Source organism: Arachis hypogaea, chromosome 12 (assembly GCF_003086295.3).
Source record: "Arachis hypogaea cultivar Tifrunner chromosome 12, arahy.Tifrunner.gnm2.J5K5, whole genome shotgun sequence".
Classification (NCBI taxonomy): domain Eukaryota; kingdom Viridiplantae; phylum Streptophyta; class Magnoliopsida; order Fabales; family Fabaceae; genus Arachis; species Arachis hypogaea.
Window position 1 is genome coordinate 116,625,995 of NC_092047.1, and position 20,375 is coordinate 116,646,369.

The 20,375-nt window shown below is 31.2% G+C and overlaps 1 protein-coding gene across 1 annotated transcript; it reads left to right on the top strand.

Moving 5' to 3' along the window:
* Positions 1 to 16,510: 16,510 nt before the first annotated feature.
* On the top strand, positions 16,511 to 18,228 carry LOC112729464 (ubiquitin C-terminal hydrolase 13-like). The gene is made up of 3 exons (XM_072210476.1): positions 16,511 to 17,181; positions 17,284 to 17,432; positions 18,114 to 18,228. Exons 1-3 carry the CDS (start codon positions 17,060 to 17,062, stop codon positions 18,191 to 18,193), a joined length of 351 nt encoding a protein of 116 aa, XP_072066577.1. The 5' UTR covers positions 16,511 to 17,059; the 3' UTR covers positions 18,194 to 18,228.
* Positions 18,229 to 20,375: the final 2,147 nt, after the last annotated feature.

Below are 20,375 nucleotides of genomic sequence, written 5' to 3' on the forward strand. Positions count from 1 at the left end.
GAGAAGTTTGAGAAATTCACATGGACCATCAACAATTTCTCCAAGCTGGAGACTGAGGCGGAATATTTTATTGTTGGTTGCTACACATGGTACTCTCAAAATAATTATGAATACCCATTTTTTATATAAAAACACTATATTATTATATTAGTGTGTATGTGCCCATTGATAAATTTTGATTTATATAATTTTGGAATTACTTTTAGGCGCATTATTGTGTATATAGATGAGGACCTTGTGGGCATTTGCTTGAATTTTGTTGATTATTCTCTTGATTTGATTCAAGGACACAGCATCACTGTAAATTTCAAGTTGTCTCTTGTTAATCAGAGGATTAACACACTCACAAAATCAATAGGTATATATCTATGCTTTTTATTAGAAGAATGGTTCATAATTGAACTAAGCCTTGTTTAATTTATGAGTTAATCAACACAATAGAATTTCGTCTCAAATATAATTTGAAATTGAATAAAATAAAATAAAATAAAATAAAATAAAAAATAATTACGTAGATTAAGATTTAAGATTGTTTTACTATTAGCTCAGCTCCCAATTTTTAATTAGTTAAATTTATTTTAACATTTATAAAAATTTATAATACGTGTATATGGTTGCATTGACTCATTACATTTGATGAATACAACTTAATACATTTATTATGATATATATGTAGTTTTTTTTGTTAATAATATATTTCATAAAACTTATCAAAAAAGTGTTAACATATACAATTGGATGCATTTATTTGCGGTTATCTGAAATATTTGAGTGGAGCAGAACAGAAGAGTATTTGAGAGTTTAGAGACAAGTGTTGAAGGTGTACATATTGTCATTTTCGAATTATAAGAAATAGTGTGGAGTTGATCCGTTTGGTTGTTGATAGTAATACCGGAGATGACAATGAATTATTCTTGTTATTTGTGTTTATGTCTTGTTTTTAGTGTCATTTGATCTTTACTGCTCCACTTCATAAAAAAATATATATATATATACAATTGGATGCAAGATGGACAAGTTCGATTCAATAGAGATGCTGATGATGCAGCATATATTTTCATTTGGAAAATGTCTTCGGCTCAAATAAAGAGTTTAATTTTGGATGATACTTTTATAATTGTTGCCGAATTCTCCATCAATGAGGAATCGTCACATCATCAGAACCAATTAGATCATGGAGCTGGGAGAACTACTGTTGTGGATTCCCTACTAAAATCATGTTTTCATGATTATGAAGATTTAGTGAAGAACACAAAGGAAAAGGGTTTTATTCAATTGGTAGAGGAAGCTTGTCAAAAGCATCCATCACTCATTGAATGTCATAAGAACAACGATCATAGTTCTATGTTCACCAAGTGCGGATTCATGGCATTGGGAAGAGTGTTACATTTTCTTAAGACTAAGAAGGTGAAGGATATGAATGATGAAGCTTGCAAGGAACTTCAAGTTTTATGGAAAGAAGTAAAGGCTTTTGGATTTGATGATTTGGCTTGGTTGGAGCCTCGTGTTAAGTGTGCTTTCGGCATGAGTAATTATAAGGAAAAAGCTATGCATGTGAAAAAAATGAAGGAGAATGTGGCAGCTCTAGAAGTTGATCTTAAAGTGGCAAGACAAGAATTGGTTAAAGCTGAAGAAGGTTTTGAAGAAAGAGACTTAAATGATGTGTTGGGATATTGAAGACCTACCTAGCTAAGTTGGTTTCCCTTTTGTGTAGAATGTCTCTAATTAAAAATATTGGTTAATAATTTTGTATCTAAGTGATTAATTACTTTAGTGTGAAATGAGTTATCTTGGATCCTAAATGAATATTTACTCCTGTGATCTTTTACATACGAATCCTAAATGAGTTATATGCCTCTTTTTTTTTTAATTTGGTTTTTTTTTGTAACTTTTTTTTTTCAAATTAATATAGTAATTTATCATATCATAGTATTGTCGATTGACTGATTCAGCTAAACTAATCTTGTTGAGTGTTTAAACTTTTCTATAGTTATTCATTTTTAATATTTTCATGTGAGCATATAATTTTTCTTTATGTTACAACTTACAACCGAGATTCAAATGAGACCTTTTAATAAACAACAGATGAATTTCACTTGATCATGAAAGATATGAAAGAAAAACTTAAAAGATTTATTAGTGATTAGTTAATTCCTTAAATATAAGTTCGTATTTTTAAAATATTAATAAACTCTAATGATTCCTCTTTCTCTTTTATTGTTGAACAAAGTCATGATCATAATTCAAAATTTGTGGGAGGAATTTGAATCTTTTGGATTTGATAATCTAATTTGGTTGAAAAATAATATTAAAATCTTTTTTGCGGTGAAAAAGTTGAAGGAGAACATAGATCCTAACCGTAAAACAATAAACATGAACTTTAGCCCCGTCAAAATTTATAATTCTTAATGTTTTTTTATTAGATAATTTTAGACAATAATTTTTTTTATAGTATTATTAGTAAAGTTTAATTTTTTATTCTTAGCATAAGCCTTTCCATTAAAATATTGGTTAATAATTTTTTTATAGTATTATTAGGAATTATTACTATTGATCTCACATGTATTTATACTGATTCTTTAATTTTTATTTAATATTTTTAATATTATCAATTAAAATATAAGTAGTTGCGAATATTCCTGTGACAAATATATGAATTTGGATTTTTTAAATTTTAGATTTTATTTTAGAAAGTAAAATATAATCTTTTATTATTTATTTTATAAGTGAGACAAAAAATATATGAAAGAGAAAATATTCAAGTGTGAGAGATTACATTTTTCTTTTAAAGTGAAAATTTAAAATTTAGAAGATCTAAATTCTAAATATATAAAAGAAACTTCATTTATTTTTTTTAAATAAAAGTGGCATTATTGCTGTTTGCCAAGTCAAATTTAAAATTTTAATATATTTTTGTCTTCATTCTTATTCATTTATTTATTTTTTGATCGATGGATTGATTCATTTATTTATTTTAATATTTAATATAAGGTGAAAAATTATGTGTACATGAAGTTGATAGCTGAAAAGAGTTAAATAATTGATTTAACTAAATTTTTATCTAACGACAATTAGTGAAAAAGTTAACTACACCTAAATTTTTACTTTAATATAAATAGAAAAGATATCTATAAAACTTAAATGATGTTAATTAAAATTAAAGTAATATAGTTTTGGGCCACATGAAATCATTTACCTAATTATCTACTATATATCTTAGCATAAGCCTTTCCATTTTTTTTTTTTTTTTGTAATAATTCCTACTTTAATATCACTTTCAGTTTCGGAGAAAAGGAAGAAATTTATTCAAGAAGGAAGAGTTGAAACAAAAACCTCTACAACTGTGAAGTACACATGGATACTTTGTAACTTCTCTGAATTAAACCACGAACCCAAATACTCAGATACATTTTTTACAGGGGACTATCCATGGCATGTAATTATATATATAAATATATATAATTAGTTAATTACATATTATATATACCTGCAGTTTAATAAACTCATCTATATATATATATATATATATATATATATATATAATAATTATTATTTTTTTTATTTGATTTTAGGCGAATTTTTCTGTATCCATATGAAATTGAAAAGAACTACTTATCAGTTTTTTTGGTTTATGGTGATAGTTCTTTTTTAACGACGGGTAGTTAGAGTAAAACCGCTAAATTCAAGTTCAGTCTAAAAAGTTACTACTCCCATAAAGAAAAAATATTAGGTATTTTTTTTTCTACTCTCTCAATTTAGAAAAAAAATTTATGATAGAAACTCAAGTGCAATCAATTTTACGTGAAATTAATAACTAGGGTTAATTAGACAAAAATTTAATCAAATCAGTCAAATCATTTAACGATTCTTAATTATCAACTTGTGAAGTTATGAGTTTTCACCATTTTTTTATACATGTAGTTTATTTATAATAAAGTTTGGTTACTGTCATTTCATTTGGTTTATTGATTCACATTTAATTGATTTTTTGGTTTGTATTTCTAATTTTTTTTAGTTTTTGAATTTATAAAAAAGAAACAAAAAGTACAAATTTAAAACTAAATTATTTTTATTTTTGTTCAAAAATTATACAAACAAAAGATAGTAAAAACAAAAACTCAAATCAAACATGCCTTAATTCTTAAGAATCACAAGCATACACGAGTATCAGAATTAAATATTTTATATTATTATTAGTTTTATGAATTTGATTGTTATCACATAATTTCAATTTAGTATATGATTTTGTAGAGGGTGGTGAATATGAGTTCAGCAGTGAAAAACATGAAAGCTGTGGTTTCTCACCGTTTATAACTTTAACTGAGCTTCATGATCCTAATAATGGATTTCTTGTGGACGATACTTGTACTATCTTGGCTCAAGTTTATATTGAGAATGATGTTCATCACATAATTCCTTTGGTTACAAGAAATAACACTTAGTGGATTTCAAGAGTTTATGCAAAATACGAAAAGATTTTGTTCAACTATTAGAGGAAGTATGTTCTAAACATCCTGAACTTGTTAGAAGAATGAAAAGGAGAAATTGGAGTCAAAATTTTTCTGAAAGATAGTTTATAGATTTGGGAAGAGTTCTACATTTTTTAAAGAGTCATAAAAATGTAAAGGACATGGATGATGATACTTATGAGGAGATTTGTGGGAGCAACTTAACTCTTTTGAATTTGATGATTTGACTTGGTTGAAAAATAATGTTAAAAAATATAAAGTGGAAAAAAAAAAAAGCGCATATATCCTGTTCTTGCTTCTTACAACTATAATATTTTCCAATCAATTGGCTTAATTTAAGTGTCATTAGTGTGTTTAGCTTAATTTCTTTGAACTTCATTAATATGTTTGACTTTATATAAATGTTATGGTTATTTCGTATTTACTTTAATATTTAACATTGCCATTTTAGAAATATTTGGAGAGAAAATAGATCCTCTCCAATGGAAAAAATATTTGAGAAAATAAAGTGTAATCTTTTACTTTTAATTTTATAAGTGGGATCAAAATTAAATAAGAGAGAAAAAACAATGAAAAATTAAATTAAACACGGAATACCAATTGGAGATAATACTATTCAGCCCAAAATTATTCAAGTTTTTTAATTTTTACTTCATTTATTTTGAGATAATATGAAAACTTAGTGGCTTAGGTTACTCGTGGTTTTATAACTTCAACTGACTTTCATGATCTAACAAAGAATTTTTTGTGCTATCGTGGCTGAAGTTTGTGTTGAAAATGACGGTCATCAACATCATCCTAATGATAATCACATAATGCCTTTGATTATAAGAAATAACAACTATTTAGTTGATTTCAAAAGTTTATGCAAAGTAAGAAAATATAATGCCTTTGATTATAAGAAATAACAACTATTTAGTTGATTTCAAAAGTTTATGCAAAGTAAGAAAATATTTTTTTGAATTTTGAAATGGAGAGTGGAGAGAGCGGGGGAGAGTCTTCGAGGGTGGCACATAGCGAGGCAGCCGGCCATGCCGGCGAGAGCAATAAGGGGGAGAGTGGAGGTGGGCATGCATCAGGTGAAAAGGAGGGAATTAAAGGAGACAATAACAAGATTCAAGGTCAGCGGATATCGTTCAGAGATAAAGTTGTGGGTGCCTCAACAAGGAGAGCTTTGGAGGTTGCTGATTCTCTTGATGGGGATAAGATGGCTACAGTAGTTGGTAAGCAAGGCGATTCGGAGATACCAACTGTGACGTTCACTGAAGAAGCAAAGGAGATATTGGCAGAGCCCTACAAAGATGCCATCGTGATCAAAGTTCTTGGAAAAAACTTTAGCTATACGGCGATCACGCACAGGCTTAAAGGAGTCTGGAGAACCAAAGGAGGATATGAGGTACTAGATGTCGGTTTTGGCTATTTCTTAGTTAAATTTGATCTCTTGGAGGATAGAGAAAAAGTTCTCCTTGGAGGACCGTGGATGATTACTGGTAGTTATGTTGCGGTTAAACCTTGGAGTTCTTCATTCAGACCTTGTGAAAACACTTTTGGATCTACCATGGTTTGGATAAGAATCACAGGTTTAAACATTAACTATTATCAAGAGAAAGCCATGAAAATGATTGCGTCAGCTGTTGGTAAACCGATCCGCATCGATTTAGCCACCAAGTCTGCAGAAAGGGGAAAGTATGCAAGAGCATGTGTGCAAATTAACTTGGGACTTCCAGTCATAAAAAAGATTCAAGTTGATGGTCATATGTATGACATAGAATATGAGCACTTGAATTTAATTTGTGAAAAATGTAGCTGCTTTGGGCATATAACAAGAGAATGTGCGAAAGAGAACAACAATGACATTGGGAAGGAAAACATGGTGAAGGAAAAAAATTTGCCGTCACTGTTTTCGGTGGATAACAATGAGAAAACGGCAGAAGGTAGTCAAATCCCAGTAAAAAATCAAAATTCAACTTTTGAATTTGGAATTAATGCCAAATCAATTCCAATTATGGAGAAGCATGGAGCAGTGGGTCTTGTGCATGATAATTTACAAGAATCACGCATGGATAGGGATACTCAAGCAAAAGAGGATGAATGGGTTACAGTTAGTAGAAAAGGCAAGGAAAAAGTGGGTAAAGGCCCCAATGTAGTGCCAAAAAAAGCCAATGTAGCAATATGCTCCAATTTGGTGAGTAAGAAATTTTCTTTTGGGTCTAATAAAATGCATGCTGGATCCTCATCAAATGCAAAGGTGAAGTCTTTATCAAATGCAAAGGTGGAGCCTAAGGAAAAGAAAGATCCTCCATCCACGCTTGGCTCTTTGGGAACAACTCAGGTGGCTTTCAAGGATCAGAGTACTCCTTTTTTTAAAGCAGGGCACAAAAGGCAGCGTCCTATTTCGCTTCAAAACTCACCTATTGAAGCATTGTCAACGGATTCTCGAGTACAAAAAGAGCTTAATAAAGCTAGTGCAACAACAAACTTGGAGAACCAACCTCAACAGAAGAATGATGGTTCTGCGACGCAAGTCCACCAGAAGACAATTGGAGACAGGGGTCCATCAACGTGAGGTAGAATGATTATAAATTCCAATTATTTAATTTATTTTTATGGATTGTGACCATTTAAATATTATTAGTTGGAATGTAAGGGGAGCGTCAAATAAGATGTCTCGGGTGCACTGTAAGGAGTTAGTACGAAAATTTCAACCAACTTTTTTTATTTTGGTGGAAACTCATATTGGGTTTGAAACTATGAAAGAATTTTGGGGGAGATTAGGCTATTATCCTGTAGGGATTGTAGATGCTGTTGGACATAAGGGAGGAATTTGGTTCCTCTCTGCTAATTTAAAATTTTCTTGTAAAATTCTTTGGGTTATGAATCAATGTGTAACTTTGGAAATTGATGGTGGTGGGCGAAGATGGATTTGCAGTGCGGTTTATGGCAGCCCTCAAGCCACTAATAGAGTAGAATTATGGAGTCATCTGCTTGATATTGGTTTGTGCATCCAGGACCCATGGGTGGTGGTTGGGGATTTTAATGATATTTTGAGTGTTCATGAGGTGAAGGGGGGTAATTACTATTCGACTCGCAGTAGTGTCTTTGCAAGTACTCTAGATTCTTGTGGTCTTTTTGATCTGACAACCTCTGGAAGACGGTTTACTTGGTTCCGTAAAATTCAAGGAAACAGAGAAATTGCAAAGAGATTAGATAGAGCTTGCTGTACTGCAGAATGGCGTCTTCTTTTTCCAGAAGCTTTTGTTGAAGTTCTCAGCCGTTCCCACTCTGATCATTGTCCCCTACTTATCCGATGTCAAGGAGTTCCTATCAAGAAAGGAAACCGGCCTTTTAGATTCCAAGCGGCATGGGCAACGCATCCTGATTACAAGGCCATTGTTCAGAAATCTTGGAATAGTACAGACTTTGGCATCCATAGGAAGTTGTTGGGGGTTCAAGAAGCTTCGTTGGAATTCAACTCTACGGTCTTCGGCAATATTTTTATTAAAAAGAGGGAATTGGAGACTTATTTGAATTGTATTCAACAAAAAATGGAGGCTGACGATGATCCGATTTTGAAGCACAAAGAGGAAGAATTGAGAGCTGAGTACAATCTAGTTTTGGCCCAGGAAGAATTGCTTTGGTACCAGAAGTCAAGAGATCAATGGGTTCGGTATGGTGATAGAAATACTAGCTTTTTCCATATGCAAACCATCATTAGAAGAAAATCTAACAAGGTTCATGGGTTGCTGGTCAGTGATGGGTCCTGGTCTAATGATCCGGAAGTTTTGCAAAGAGAGGTCGTTCATTTTTTCAAAAATATTTTTTGCTCTACTGAGCCTGTTGAGGTTAATTGCATGGGAGAAATTCCTATGCCATCTCTTAGCCAGGATGCTTGTGATAATTTGTCTAAACCAGTAACAATGTTGGAGGTTAAAGAAGCTCTGGATAATATGAGCTCGTTCAAAGCTCCTGGGCCGGATGGTTTTCAAGTTTTTTTCTTCAAGGAATATTGGGATGTGGTGGGTCATGAGGTGTGGCGTACTGTTCAGAAAGCATTCTTAGGGGAGACTTTAAGCCATTCTTTGTTGGAAACTTTGATTGTTCTTATCCCTAAATGCGACCCTCCAACTAGATTGAAGAATTTTCGGCCAATAAGCCTTTGTAATGTAATTTATAAGCTAGTGACTAAAGTGCTGGTTAATAGATTACGACCTTTTTTGGATGAGATTGTTAGCCCAACTCAGGGAGGGTTTATACATGGTAGAGGAGCGCCTGATAATATTATTGTGGCCCAAGAAGTTCTTCACTTTCTTAAGCGGACAAAGTCTAGAAAAGGAGCTATGGCTTTTAAGATTGATTTAGAAAAGGCTTATGATAGAGTTGATTGGAATTTTCTTGAGCACACTCTTGAATCTTTTGGCTTTCCTTCTCTAATTATTCGGCTTGTAATGAATTGTGTTCAGGCTTCAAATCTTTCCATCCTTTGGAATGGGAATAGATTAGACAGCTTCCAACCTCGCAGAGGGCTCAGGCAAGGAGATCCAATTTCTCCTTATTTATTTGTTTTGTGCATGGAGAGATTGGCGTGCTTCATTTCCAAACAAGTTGACGAGGGTATTTGGGATGGTGTGGCTGTTTCTAGAGGAGGACCTAGAGTTTCTCACTTGATGTTTGCAGATGACCTCCTCCTTTTTTGTAAAGCGAAGAAAAATCAAGTTCAGAATGTTGTGCACACCTTGGAGTTGTTCTGCAAAGCTTCAGGTATGAAGGTTAACATTAAAAAATCTAAAGCTATTTGTTCTAGAAATATCTCTAATAGAAGGAAGGAAATGTTGTCTGGTGTTTCTCATATTCCTTTTACTAGTGACTTAGGCAAATACTTGGGGGTGAACCTTAACCATCCTCGAGCTGCTAGGTCTATTTTTTCGGACTCTTTAGAGAAGATCAAGAATAGGCTGGCTAGTTGGAAAGGTCGGCTCCTTAACAGAGCAGGCAGGCTTTGCTTAATTAAATCTGTTGCTTCTTCTCTTCCTATTTATCAGATGCAAGTGACTCTTTTTCCTACTTCGATTTGTCAAAAGATTGATTCTGTGCTTAGACAATTCTTGTGGAAGGGAAAGGTGGGGGAGCGATGCTTAAATTATGTCAAGTGGAGCAAAGTTGTCACTCCAAGAAAATATGGAGGCTTGGGAATTAGAGATACCCAGTGTGTAAATTTTGCTTTATTAGGAAAGCTTGTTTGGCAATTACTGCATAATAATGATAAGCTTTGGGTAAGAATTATGTTGGCAAAATATTTATCTGGGAGGTCTTGCTTTTCATCCAGTTTTTCTAATAATGTTTCAAGCACTTGGCGAGCGATTTATAAGACAATAGAAAAGCTTCGTGATGGTTTTGATTGGTGTACAGGCAGGATGTCCCAATCCTTTTGGTATCATGCTTGGCGACCATGTGGAACACTAGCTCCTTTGGTTCCTTTTGTGCACATCTCTGATTCTCACTTGAAGCTAGAAGATGTCTGGTACCATGGACATTGGCGGTGGGATATTCTTTGCACAATGATTCCGGAAGAAGTTAAACTTGATTTGATGCTCTTTGATCCTATCAAGCAGGCAGGAGATAAAACAGGTTGGTTTTGGACAAACTCAAATACTCTCACCTACTCGACTAAAAGCGGGTATGAATGGCTATTGAAGAAGAAATTTGGCTGGAACGATAATGAAAATTGGCTTTGGCTTTGGCGCTTGAGAATACCGGAGAAGATAAAGTGTCTGCTCTGGCTTTGTCTCAACAACGGAGTTCCCACAGCTAGTTACCGGTTTCAAAGAGGTCTTGCTACTTCTGATTTTTGTCAGCGATGTTATCTTGCTCTAGAGGATATTAACCACTGCTTTAGGACTTGCCAAAAAGCTCGTCAGATTTGGATTAGCTTAAATTTGGGAATGACCGCTGAGGACTCTAGTTTGGATTTTGTGTCTTGGATTCGTTCTAACCTCAACAAAAATGAGTTTCTCTTTGCAGCGGCCTTTTGGTGGATTTGGAGGGATAGGAACAATGACATCTTCCATCAAGATGATCCATGGAGTAAGGAGAAAATTGTTCACTTAGTTCAACATGCTGCTCGCGATTTCTCTAAGGTTGTTACCAACCAAAAACATATTATTCCTTCCTCTTTGCAATATAACTGGGAACCACCTCCAATGAATGTCTGTAAAGTAAACTGCGATGCAAGCGTTTTTGAAAATGGGCAATTAGCGGGCTTTGGATGTATTATTAGAGACAGCATGGGAATTTGGATGAAAGGTTGTTCTGCCAGTATACCTCTTTCTAGTGTTCTCTCTTGTGAGCTTCATGCTATTTGGAGAGGGCTTGTTATGGCTTGGGATTGCGAGTGTAAAGAGGTCATATGTGAAACTGATAATCTTGATGCATTTCTTCTTGTTTCGCGAGGCACAACCAGCATGATTACGAATGACTCTGATCTGCTTGGCAAAATCAAAGAGATGCTTCAGCGCAATTGGACAGCTACTTTAGTGCTCATCCAGCGTACAGCAAACAGAGCGGCTGATTTAATGGCTAAGACTGCTGCTTTAAACAAGCAGGTGTACCTAGAGTGGTTACAACCCCCTAATAATTTAGACATTATTATTAGAGAGGAGTGTTACTCTTTCTCTTAGGTATTTTTTCTTTGTGTTATGTTCAGTCACCAAAAAAAAAGTAAGAAAATATTTTGTTCAACTATATATTGGAGGAAGCTGTGTTCTAAGCATCCTAAACTTATTGAAGGAGTGAAAAGAAGAAATCGGAGTTGAAAAATTGACTGAAAAGTCATTCATGGCTTTGGGAAGAGTTTTTTATCTTCTAAAGAGTCATAAAGATGTAAAGGACATGAATGATGATGCTGTTAAAGAACTTCATCATTTGTAGGAGGAACTTGAATCTTTTGAATTTGATGATCTGATTTGATTGGAAAATAATGTTAAAATCTATACGGTAAAAAAGTTGAAGGAGAATGTGGATTTTGACTGGTGAAATGTTCACTCCAATAAATATGAGCTTTAACAATATCAAAGTTTATAATGAGATAAATTACTAAATTGGTTCCTTATGTTTATTAGATGCCTGTTTTGGTTCTTAAGATTTAAATTAAAGTTTTCTATTTGAATCAAAAAAAATTTCATTTAATTTTAATGTAGTACCATAGTGATGTCAAGATTAAATAATTAATAACGAAATGTCCTACGCAATATAAGAACAAGATCGATCATCTGAAGAATAAGTACAAGCTCTAAAGACACAATTAATTTTGGATGCATCAATACATTTATTTATCATTCTTCTTACAATTTAAATGAAATATTTTCGATACACTAAGAAAAATAGTAAATAAATGTATTGATGTATCCACGGTTGATTTTGTATCTCTGTAGTTTGTACTTGTTCTTCAAATTATGGACTTTGTTCTTATACTGCTGTCATATAGGACATTTCATTAATTATTTAAATTTGACCTCATGGTGGGACTAAATTGAAGCTAAATAAAACTTGTTTGGATTTAAATAGAACACTTTAAACTTTATTTAAGGACCAAAACATAATTATGTCCAAATATAAGGGACCAATTTAGTACTTTAACCTTTATAATGCGTTAAAATTGTTCTCTTATTAGATGATTTTAGATAATAATTTTTTATAGTGTTACCATTGAAATTTAACTTTTTATTATTTATAACAATAAAATAAAATCGTTCTCTTTGACTATTTTAAAAAATAATTTTATAACTATTACAATAATTTGTTTTTAAGTAAAAATTTTTTAATGTTGTTTAAATAATTATACAAAAGATATGCATAAAAATCGTTATATACTTAATTTATAGTACATATAGAAACAATTGCCAAACTTTACTATATTTTAAAAATTATTTTATTAGATGGTTTTAGACAATAATTTTTATAATATTGTTGTTAAAATTTAATTTTTCATTTTATTATAATAATAAATTAAATTATTCTTTTTTACTATTTTAAAGAATAATTTTATAACTATTACAACAATATTTTTATCCAGCAATAACTTTTTAATATTGTTTAAATAAATAATTTTATAAATTAAAAGATACAACCATACTTTTTAATATTGTTTAAATAAATAATTTTATAAATTAAAAGATACAACCATTTTTAAATCATTGTTCAAATTAGTAACAAAACTATAACGACATAAAACGGTTACCTATCCAATTATAATTTTAAACCGATCTTTAAAAATTATTGTAAAAATCCTTGGACAACAAATTATGTAATTATGATACATGATGTTAGTAAACAATAAATGTAAATATCTTTGTTTAGTTACATTTTTGAGTAAATTATTAAAATAGTACTATTTTGTGAACAAAATATTTTTAAGAAATTATAAATGACAAACAATTTTTTTGAAAATTTTAAAGTAACAAAAATATATAAAAAATTACATTTTTATAAGTAAAAAAAATTTAAAATATGATTTGTACATTTAAATCAATTTTTTTATAATTGTTTTAAATAATTTTAAAAATTCATGCAAAATTTGATCTCCAAACTTCTCATTTTTTAAATTTCAGTTATTTACAAAAGAAAATTATAAAAAAAAGATTAGAGTAAATTATCAAATTTTAAAATAAAAATATTTTGTTTTTAACTATATTTATAAAAATGATGTTAAAATTCAATATTTAAAATCTTTTTGAAAATACGTTTTTAAATCTAGTTAATTTTATCATGTTTTAAATGTTTTAGATATACATTATCCAATTTATTTCCACCTCGCCCTTTGTATTTCATGTCTCGTAAGCATAATTCAAATAGACCCTAACATTATTACTCTTAACATCTTTCAATGCATGTTCAACCTAAAAAATAAAGTGATTACTGCGCAACCAATTAGATTAGACATCGATTACCAACGTACCATCATAACTCAAGAATGAACCTTTGGACTTCTGTGATTTCCTCCTCCGTTTTATATATAAGTATAGAATGTGGAACGTCTGAAATTTAAATTTTTTCATAAAATATTATTTCTTATTTTCAAATAGCTTTTTTTTTTTATTTTTTTGTCTCACTTATAAAATAAATAATAAAAAATTATATTTTTATTTTTTAAAATAAAATTTAAAATATTTAAATTTATAAGTATGAATATAAATGGATTTAAATTTCATCAATATCTTTATACTTTCTCTTTGCTTTTGCTGTGACATAATTGGTTCAGTCTAATAAGTTAATAATAATTTGTTAGAGATGATTAATTTATAAATCAAAACAATTAAAAATAACTAATAAAGTGGTAATTAGTTATAGATATTTTTTATCACTTGACAAGTTTATTAGAGTTAAATTAATTCCTTGATATATATATATATATTAGCCTAGTAACTAATAGAAAACTTTAAGTTTCTATTTTACTTTACAAAACCATTTTCCTTCATTATTTCTCTCTCGTCTTCATCTCCAACTCCTCTATTTTTATTCTACTTTCACATTTTTCTCCTCTCAAAGAACTCACTCCACAGAGTTTGATGAAAACTGCTGTCCTTCTGGCCCGCATTTACACTTGCACATTACCTTTATTTCAACTTGGTACCTAGCTAATTCCTCCATGCTCTGCTAATATATAACTTTAGATTCCTAATTTCTTATTCTCGCAAATATAAAATGTAAGGATTATTACATGAAAATCAAAGTTACCTACTACTATTGTATGATAATATTTCAGTTATTTTGTAAGAATTATGGAAAATCATCAAACATTGAGTGAGAAGTTTGAGAAATTCACATGGACCATCAACAATAATTTCTACGAGCTGGAGTATTATGAGGACCATTTTGTTGTTGGTGGCTACACATGGTACTCTCAAAATAATTTTTCAAAGTTATATAAAAACATCATATTATTGTGTATGTGCCCATTGATAAATTTTGGCATTTTTTATAATTTTGGAATTACTTTTAGGCTCCTTGTTGTGGCTGTAGATGAGGACCGCCTTATGGACATTTGCTTGAAAGTTGTTGATTATTCTCCGGATTTGATTCAAGGACACAGCGTCACTGCAAATTTTAAGTTGTCTCTTGTTAATCAGAGGGTTGACACACTCACAAAGTCAATAGGTATCTATGCTTTTTATTAGAAGAATGGTTCACAATTGAACTAAGCTTGTTTAAGTTCTCTGAGCTAATCAACACTATAGAATTTCGTCTCAAATATAATTTGAAATCCAAAAAATAAAATAAAATAAATTAATCACGTAGATTAAGATTTAAGATTGTTTTACTATTAGCTCCCAATTTCTACATAGTCAAAATTGTAATACGTATATATATAGTTGACTCAATACATTTTATGAATACAACTTATTCAATACATTTATTATGATATATATTATACATGTAGTTTTTCTTTTGACACGTACAATTGCATGCAAGATGGACAAGTGCGATTCAACGGAGATGCTGATGATGCAGATTATGTTTTCAGTTGGAGGATGTCTTTGGCTCCACTACTACAACTTACTTTGGATGATAATTGCTTCATTGTTGCCGAATTTTTCTTGAAGGAATCACCACGTCATCATAACGAATTAGATGATGGAACTAGTAACACTATTATTGATGATTCCTCAAAACCATGTTTTCATGTTTATGAAGATTTAGATAACACAAACGAAAAGGGTTTTGTTCAATTAGTAGAGGAAGCTTGCCACAAGCATCCATCACTCATTGAATGTCATAAGAACAAAAATCATAGTTCTATATTCACCAAATGGGGATTCATGGCAATGTGGAGAGTGTTACATTTTCTTAAGACTAAGAAGGTGAAGGATATGAATGTGAAGCTTGCAAGGAACTACAGGTATTATGGAAAGAAGTAAAGGCTTTTGGGTTTGATGATTTGGCTTGGTTGGAGCCTCATATTAAGTGTGCTTTGGGCATGAGGAATTATAAGGAGAGAGCTATGCATGTGAAAAAAATGAAGGAGAATGTGGCAGCTCTTGAAGTTGATCTTAAAGTGGCAAGAGAAGAATTGGTTAAAGCTCAACAAGGTTTTGAAGAAAGAGACTTAAATGATGTGTTGGGATATTGAAGACCTACCTAGCTAGGTTGGTTTCAATTTTGTGAAGAATGTCTTTAATTAAAAATATTGGTTTATAATTTTGTATCTAACTGATTAATTATTTTAGTGTGAAATGAGTTATCTTGAATCCTAAATGAATATTTACCCCTTCTGTGATCTTTTACATATATATGCCTCTTTTTTTTTTTCTAATTAGGTTTTTTTGTAACTTTTTTTTTTCAAAGTAATATGATAATTTGTCATATCATAGTATTGTTGATTCAGCTAAACTAATCTTGTTGAGTGTTTAAACTTTTCTATATTTATTCATTTTTAATATTTTCATGTGAGCATATAATTTTTTTTTATGTTACAACCGAGATTCAGATGAGACTTTTAATAGACAACACATGAAATTCATTGATCATGATTCATGAAAGGTTATAAAAGAAAAACTTGGAAGGCTTATTGGTGGTTAATTAATCCCTTGAATATGAGTTCGTATTTTTAAAATATGAATAAACTCATAATGATTCCTCTTCCTCTTTTATTGTTGAACAAAGTCATGACCATAATCTTAGCTTTTGAGTATTAAAATAATACTAATCCTCTTTGGAATTAGTGAATATGTGAATCCTAATGCACAACATGAAACCAATCCTTACGAAAGTATTGGAAATTTGGAATGTTGTTATGACTAATGAACCTAATTGAAGATACAATACTAATTATTAATTAAACTAATGGATTTGTTAAAAAAATTGTTGCTGTCATCATATTCATAATTTCATACCTATCCTCACTCTTCACTCTCTCTCTCTGGTCAAAGGTATGTTGCTCTTGGTGACGAATTTTCCTCCTTCATTCTTTAATAAATAAAAAAAAAAACAAAAAGTGTTTTTCTTCCTCGTAACTGTTGCTGTTGTGTGAATTTGAGTTATTTTCACTTGAAACTCTGTTTTGGATAATTGGACATTAGTTCATCATTTATGCATTCTGATATTGGCAGCATTTTATTATGTATGGTTTTTGTTTGGTTGACTCTCACTTTTGTATGTTACTTCTTCATTCTTCATTTGTTATTCAACTTCTCTGTGATTTCTTATACCCAAAATCCTTATCTTTCGTGGGTGATCCTCAAGTTTTGTTTTTTGTTCATCAAATTCGACATAGTTTATAATAGAACACTATAACTTACAACACTATTTAGGTACATACAGTAGGAGTTAGCTTAGGGGAAGTGAGTCAAGTGCAAAGTCAGGGTTCATGGTGAGAAAGACCAAACTTTTTACCAAGGTGGTTTAATAAAAAGATTTGAAAAAAAAAAAAGGTTATTCCACTAAGGGTATGTTTGGTTGGGGACTTGGGGTAAAAGTGAAGTGAAGTATTTGTAATTTTGCAGTTAAAGAAGGCCTAATTGTTGATTTGCTGTTATATTATATCAAATTCAATTGATTTTTTAGTTTTTTTTAATTATTATTTTTAGTGGTGGTATCAAATGGAGAATCAAGAAAAGATTGGAGAAACGTTTGAGACGTTCAAATGGACCATTAAGGACTTCTGTAAGTTGAAATCCAAGAAGATTTACTCTCAGAACTTCTACATTGGTGGTCATTCATGGTAATTGAATTAATTCTTGTTTACTATATATGTATGATACTTGATTAGTTGACATGACCGTTTGACAAGTGCATTTTAACATGTTTTGGACTTTGATTTTAGGCGGATTCTTATGTATCCAAAGGGAAACAATGTGGATTACTTGTCAATTTATTTAGATGCTGGTACTTTGGCTGATGTAGAGACCAGATTTTCCAAGTTTAAGTTGGTTCTAATTAATCAGGTCAATGACAAATTGACACAGATAAAAGGTATCTTTCGTATTTACCTCTCCCCTGTCCTGTATGTGTTTTCCTGTTCTTTTCTTTGTTGCTTCTTTTAGCTGTGTTATGTTTTTCTTTTTCATGAATGAAAATTGTGTTTCTTAACAATTTCTTGTAAAGTCTGTGTTTTGATTGGGTTTTAGATTTTTGGTTTTGACTACTTAAACTTAAGCTTTCATTTCTACCTTTTTTGAATTCATGGTCATTGATGATAAAGAATGAGCATATGGGTCATGTATCTTAGTCTTACTATATGCACAATCTTCTGGTGATTCTAATTATATAGATTACTTTTTTGGATCAAGATCCTTTATGGGGAGAGTATTGGTAAAATGATAAAGTGAGGAATTAATTACTTTTAAATTAAGATAGTGCATATCTCACATATGATAGGAGTTACAAATTCAATAGTGATTAACTCCTCACTTTATCACTTTACCAATTTCTTCACTTTAGAAGATCTAAATATACTATTTTAACGAGTTTTGTTAGATACATACCAATTTCACAAGTTCAAAACCACTCCAATTGTGTGAAAACAACATTGCTATTTTCTAATTCATTAAGTAATATATGAGTTCTATCTTATCTACAAATACTAGCATGGTGTTAATGTATGTCCTATCTTACAAAAAGTTGACTCTTGACATGTACATATGAATTTTCCAGAAACTCAACATACATTCAATGCCAGAGAGAGTGACTGGGGCTTCACATCGTTTATACCTTTAGCTGACCTTTATATTTAATAACAAGGGGTTTATTGTGAATGACACTTGTATAATTGAAGCTAGGATTTCCATCAGCCACCCAGAACTTGAGAAAAAGGTTGATGAAGCTGCTCCACCAGTTTCTGTGCAAGTTCCTGCTAAGCCTATTGAACATGCTGATAATCCTTTACCTATGGACATATCTGCAATCCCAATTGATGAGCATGTTGATTTCAGTGGTTTAGGGAAAATAGAAAAAGCGTTTGTTCCTCTTCTAGACGAAGTATGTGCAAAGCATCCCTCAGTTATTGGATGCCAGAAGAAGAGAAGTCGAAGGTTTAGCGAATGGGCATTCACGGCTTTGGGAAGAGTTCTGCATTTCCTCAAGACTAAAAAGGTGAGAGATATGGATGAAGAGGCTTGTAGCCATCTTCAAATCTTATGGGAGGAACTCGAGACGTTTAGATTCAATTTAACTTGGCTGGAGCCACATGTTCAATCTGCCTTAGGTATGAAAAATTACATGGAAAGATCCGCTAAGGTGAAAAGTGTGAAGGAGAATGTGGCTGCTCTGGAGATGGAAATGAAGAAGCTGAAGGCAATGGTTACTTCCGTAGAAGTTGATCTTGAAATGGCAAGAAGTGAATTGGTGAAAGTTGAAGAAGGCTTTGAAGAGATAGATTTGGATGGTGAACTAGGATATGGACCATAGACTCACTTATTTTGTTGAAATTTCACTTAATCTATGCAGATATTGTAAGGAACAAATGAATCCTTGTGCAAGAAAACAGTCCTAACTAGTTTTGGTTGAATTGCACAAAGAAAGAAGATTACCAATTAAATTAACTAACACATTGCTGTAATTTTGTGAAACGTGACTCTTATTGAGTTATTTCTACTGAAGCTAATATTAATCTCCTCTTTTTAGGGAGGTTACTGTAGGTAAGAAAAATCTAAGTGTTTGTGTACTATATCACCTAATATTAGGAGAAGTTAGTATAATTATTTATTATTATTAACATGAACTTTAAAGTAGTTAGGAAAGATTTAGTGAGCTCACCAAGGGGAATAATGCCATAAATTAGATAAACTAAAATACCATAGTATCAATATAGATATATCGTGTCATGGTAATTGTGACATGACATTACAACGACTTATTGTAAATGTGGTCTCTGATTCACATTCTCAAGATATTACATTTTCCAATTTCATCCTCTTCGTTTCTATTTCATGGCTCGGAAACGTAATTCAAATAAAATAAAACAAGAAGAATTATTATTACTCTTAACATTTTCCCATGCATGTTCAACATAAAAAAGATACTGATTACTGTGCAACCATTTAGATTAGACATCGATACCACTGTATCATCATAACTAAGAATGAATCTTTGGACCAATTTACTCCTACGTTTTATATATAAAAGTATGAATATGATTTCAACATTCTAAACTCTGCGTCTATCTAAACTTGGTACGTATTATCTTTATTCTCTGTTGATATAAATAGTTTCCTCATTTCTTATTTCTCATAAATATAAAATGTCAAATATTAATCATTTTATAACAATCAAAATCAACAAGAATTCACTTACCCGCTACTATTTTATAATAATATTTCAGTTATTTTGTAAGAGTTATTGGGCAGCTGTTGAAATATAACGTTGAATCATCAAAGTATCAAACCATGAATGAGAAGTTTCTTTCTTTCTCCCATAAGTAGAAAAAAAAAAAAAAAACTCTTTCTTTCTTGTAACTGTTGCTGTTGTGGGAACTTGAGTGTTATTTGAAGCTGCCTTTATATGAGAACCATTTGGGGTTACACCGTTTCCTTAATGTCACTTGAATCTCTGTTTTTTGGATAATTTTGCCAGCATTTTCCTATGTATGAATTTTGTTTAGTTGACTCCCTCTTTTGCATGTTACTTCTTCATTCTTCGTTTTTTTATTCAACTTCTTTGTGATTTCTTATACCCAAATCCTTATCAAATTCGACTTAGCCCACTCGCGGGGTAATAATAAATAATGTGAAGCTTTTGTAATTTTACAGTTGAAGAAGGTGTACTTATTTATTTCTTGTTGTAATATTTATCGAATTCAATTGATTTTAGTTTTCTTTTTCTTTCTTTTTTGTCCTTTTTTTTCCCTAGCGGTGGTGTGAAATGGAGAATCAGAAAAAAAATTGGTGAAATGTTTGAGACATTCAAATTGACCATTAA